Here is a 5,032-nt window from a genome sequence, read left to right as displayed (position 1 = left end):
AAAAAAAAAAAAAAAAAAAAAAAGTGTTAATGAATAAACTGCTAATCAGAGTATTGTAGGAGAAGGGATTTAATATATCTTATAGGATCATAAGAAACCGGGTATATTGCTGGCTTTACTTGTAACTAAAGCACCTTATTGGCTCATTCAGTTTATAGTCTACCATAACTCCCAGGTCCTTCTTTGCAGTACCATAACCTTCCCAGTCTTACCCCAGTCTGCATTTGTACAGGCAATTATTCCATCTCAAATGCAGGACTTTTAGTACTTGTCCTTGTTGAATTTCAGCTGATTGAGTTTAGACCATTTCTCCAGGTTACGTAAGTCATTCACGTTGCAGAAGAAGTTGAATCCCTCCATCCCCTCCTCCTGACCTCAGCTGAGGGGGTATACTCTATATTGCCATAGATCAGTGCTCTACTATACTCAGGGCCCTAATTGGAAGCCCTTAGCAGTCAAATTATGCACTGGTGCATGTGAAAGTCCTTCCTGATCCCTATAGACAACTGGTTGATCCTTGACACAATGATAATTTATTAGCTTAATGCATGGCTGCATGTTGAGTATGTTAAGGGCAGTGCTAGCAATCCTGTCCTCCTCAGGCCTTGTGAAGGCAGGACGTGAACCTGGATCAGTGTGGTTCAACCAGTTCTAATGTTGTAAAGATCACTACTGTCATCCAGCATGACTCCCCATAATCATAAGCCAAAGACTCTCTCAAAAGCTGCACTGAAAAATGTCTTTTAGGGGGAAAAAATCATTTTAGATCTAAAATTATGGCAAGTCTTCTACTTCCTCTGGTGAGTTGTACCAGTGTTTAGTTATCCCAACTGTTAGGCAGTTGTGCATTTTCGGGTTAAATTTGTCTAACTGCAGCTTCCAACCCTTGAGCCTTATGTCATAGATTGTAAGGCTGGAAGGGACCTTGGAAGATTGGGTCCAGCCCCCTGCACCAAGCAGGAAAGACAACGTGGGGTCAGGTGACCCCAGCAAGGTGACTGTCTAGTCTCCTCTTGAAGATTTCCAGGGAAGGCGATTGGACCGCCTCTGGGGGAGCTTATTCCACAGTCTGGATACCCTGACTATGAAGAAGCTTTTCCTAATGTTGAGCCTGAATTGGTCTTCCAGGAGTTTGTGGCCTTTACTCCTAGTTTTCTCCCTGGGTGCCCTGGTGAACAGATGCTCACCAAGCCGTTAATGTACTCCCCTAGGGTAGTGGTAAACTGCTACCAGGTCCCATCTGAGCCTGCTTTTCCTCAGGCTGAAGAGTCCCAGATCCCTCAGCCTTTCCTTGTATGGCTTGCCATGTGAGACTCTGATCATTCTGATCTCTTCTCTGGACTCTCCAGCTTGTCCATGTCCTTGTTAAAGTCAGGTGCCCACAACTAGATGCAGTACTCTAGCTGGGGTCTCACCAGTGCTGAGTAGAGTGGAAGAATCACTTCCTTGGCTTTGCTGGAGATGGGTTGATTGATGCATGCCAGAGTATTATTTGCCTTATTGGTTACAGTATCGCACTGCCAGTTCATAGTCATACTGTGGTCTGTTATTACTCCCAGGTCTCTTTCATTCAAGGTGCCTAGTCAGTTTGTTGCCATCAAGCCTGTAGGTGTGTTGGGGGTTGGTCGTCCCGAGGTGGAGCACTTTACATTTCTCAACGTTGAACTTCATCAGGTTCCGATCCGCCCAACTTGATAGCCTGTCTAGGTCCACCAGTAACTGTAGCCTATCTTCAAGTGTGACCTTGCTTCCCCGTAACTTGGTGCCATCCATGAACTTGGCCAGTGAGCTCTTTACCTCTACGTCCAAATTGTTAATAAAGATGTTAAAGTACTGGACCGAGCACCGACCTCTGCTGGACACTGCTGCCCACTTCTTGCCAGGATGACACTGACCCGTTCACTACAGCTCTCTGGGTCCTTGTCAAATATCAAACGTTTTCTCCATGTGTATCTGTACACAGTGATCAAATTGCTTCTCAATCTCCGTTTTTCATAAGGTGAATAGTTTAAGATCCAACTCCAATATACGGCTTATTTTTTCCCAGCAGCCCAGGTCCTTTCGATTCTCTCAGGCAGAATGCAATATTTGATAGTTTCCTAAAGTAACACATCAATAGAATGGCAGGGAAACATAAAGAATAAGTATAAATAGAGAACCTTTAAATGTTTAAACAACAGAGTACACTTGCTGTATTAGGAATTTTATGGCTGTTATGGGCAGCCTCTCCTAAAGAATGATTGATCATGATGTTGTTTATAAGAAGCATCAGATCCTAGTTGATAGTTACAGGCAAGTCAATAAGATATAAGTGTGTTCCCAACTCCAAATTAAACACTTATACTGATTAAGGATATGTTAAATCTTAAAATATTGATGTTGACTTTTTGTGACAGTTTTGGACAACATAAAATGTTAGTCATATTTATGCATTTAAAATCTAAACAGCAACAAGTATTTGTCTGTTGGTAGGGCCTTTTCTGAAGATAAAACCTATATCCATTCCTAGTTTTTGAAAGCAAATACCTTGTATTCCTTGTTAAGCTGAATTTTACTCTTTCATGAGAAAAATGTGCCTGGAATGTTGCTTTACCCCTTCACAGAGCTGTCCCTAGGGAGCAGGGGGACCCACGGAGCTGTGGAGAGTGGTTGTGGCCCCTCCCACAGGGCCTGTCTGGAGCTGGTGGCTTAGCCCGGCGCTGTGGAAGAAGCACAGAGACACCGCTCCCCCCCTTGTGAGGGTACCATGGCCCCATGAAGTGTTAAGGGGGCCCCGCACAGGCTGATTTACCCTGGACCCTGCCCCCCCCAGCGTTGGCTTTGCCACTTCATTATGGGTACATAAAGTATCCCTTCTTTATGTTACAGATACACAATTCTAACCTTAATGCCATTTGTTTAGTTGGGGGGTGGGGGAGTTATTTTGCTGTGCTGGTAAACTATAAAACCTTTTTGTGGGCTATTTAGTTTGTTTTTAGAAATACTTGTAAGGTCTAGGGGAAGGGGAAAATACCATATTTTCTCATATACCTTACACCCACAAATAAGATGGGCATCTTGTTTGTAGGAAGGAAAAATGAAGGGGGATATTTTTTTTCAGAGTTATGGCTGTATAGCACATGGACAGAGCCTAATTTTCAGCTCACTTGCCCTTTCCCGTTAAGCCAAAAATTGAAATGGTAGCTTCTGCTGACCACTGGTCTCCATGGGTAGATCTATGATTTTGGATAGAGCTAAAAACAGTGTGAAGGGGTGTGAAATAAGAGTAATCAGTAGGCAGGAAAACTGCAGGGAGAAAAGTTAGTTTCCACCAAGACCGTTAAAAAAGAAAGACTTGCATTAATACCTGTGGAGTGAAGAATGATGGTCCCTCAGTTGCCTGAATAGAAATGCCACTGCTGCTGCTGGGCAGTTGGTTTTAAACTTTGGGTGGAGTAAGAATTAAAGTGGGGTGCTTCCTTCCTAGGTGCAATAGGGGCAGGAGGAAGCTTCCCTGATTAAGACATGCCCCACAATTTTGGAAGGTTGGTTATTTCTTTCTTTCTTTTTTTGGAAAAGGGTGTGTGGGGTATGTCAGTAAACGTGTGCAACTTGAGGATTAAAGTGGAAGTTATCTTCCCTTCTCTTGTAACTTTCAACCCTGCCCTGCCTCCATACATGCCACCCTCCCCTCCCCCAAGTAAATTAAGACCAGATTTGGCTCTAAATTTCTCCACAAATTTGCTTCTTTATCTATTGGGTAAAAAGACTTCAAACTAAGATTAAATGTTCAAACCAGGTGCATTATGTTGTTATTCACACTATATTAGCCCCTACTTTTGCATGATAGATTTATTGATTAATTTTATTTATTTTGGGTCCAGAATCTGGGATCTTGATGCTCCATTTTCATTGGTAGTGCCATGCTTATCTAAAAATATTGTCATATTTGGCCTGAAGATGACCTATCTGACCATCCTGACAGATTAGAAAGGTGCATCAAAATTACTTACAGGTTCTTATAACCAACATGTTTATTGTGTGTGTGTGGCAGCATTGGAGTAGCTATGGAGGAAGAATAATAGTATACAAACCTGGAGACCTCAGGAAAAAGGCATATTCTAGTAATATCTAAACCTACCTATCCAAAAGTTCACCACTCTCGCCACAGACATTCACTGAAGTAAACCAAACTACCATACAGGTAAATGTATTTCATACCTCAGAGTTTACATTTCAAATTGTGGTACATAAAGCTATCCAAACAAAACGAAAGATTTTGTTTGTCTCTTGGTGTTGTAATTATTTTCAGAAAACATTCTACTATAAAAATATGGAAGGTAGCGTTTTTTAATTCACATTTATTCAGCATTCTTTTTTTAATCCATTTTTACTCAAGGTTGTATGCGTCTCCAAGAAAATCCACTGCAGATCAGAAAACAGAATCGCCTCTGAAATGGTGCCGGCAGGTGTTGGACAACCCCAGTCCTGAAACGGAAGCAGCCTGTCGAACTCTTATAAATCGACTTGACCAAGGTAAATTAATTAAATGTGCGTTGAATACTTTAGAAGTGTTGTATATATTGTACGGTATTGAGATATAATAGTTGGAATGGAAGTATAATGATGTAGTTTATTGCAAGCTTAAAATAGCCGATAATGATGGTCACTATTAAAAAAAAAATCAAATGTTTCATGTATCAGGAAATACTTCTGACATGTTTATCACTAAAACTCCTTGTGTTTTCTGTTAAGAATAATAACCTATGAATCAGAAGCAAGATACGACTTTTACTTTCAATCATTATGATTTTGAAAAAATAGAACCAATATAGCTTTGCCTCTTGTTTATAAGAAAGTCTTAAGTGTGTTAATGTTAACAAAAAGGTTTTCAGTTTCATGCAGTGGGGATGTTCTAGCCATCTTCCATATACACCTTTTCTTTAATGCTATGTTAGAGGCTTCATCAATGGAAGACTCCTGTTAGTGTTCTAATGAGATTTAAATTTACATGAAATATAAATCTTTAAACCTTGATGTAAAAAAAAAAAAA

At 40.8% G+C, this 5,032-nt stretch overlaps 1 protein-coding gene across 2 annotated transcripts in view; it reads left to right on the top strand.

Moving 5' to 3' along the window:
• The window catches only part of LOC109300681 (SLAIN motif-containing protein-like), a 49,660-nt gene that overhangs the window by 29,026 nt on the left and 15,602 nt on the right, over positions 1–5,032 (top strand). For both annotated transcript variants that reach the window (XM_019521441.1, XM_019521442.1), the window contains exon 3: positions 4,379–4,515. In XM_019521441.1, the coding sequence (XP_019376986.1) occupies positions 4,379–4,515 (137 nt within the window). The remainder of the gene's footprint in view (positions 1–4,378; positions 4,516–5,032) is intronic.

This window comes from Gavialis gangeticus, unplaced genomic scaffold, assembly GCF_001723915.1.
Source record: "Gavialis gangeticus isolate Ggan-Ray unplaced genomic scaffold, GavGan_comp1, whole genome shotgun sequence".
Lineage (NCBI taxonomy): Eukaryota > Metazoa > Chordata > Crocodylia > Gavialidae > Gavialis > Gavialis gangeticus.
The sequence above is the reverse complement of the archived record's forward strand: the minus strand, read 5'-3'. Positions and strand labels throughout refer to the sequence as shown.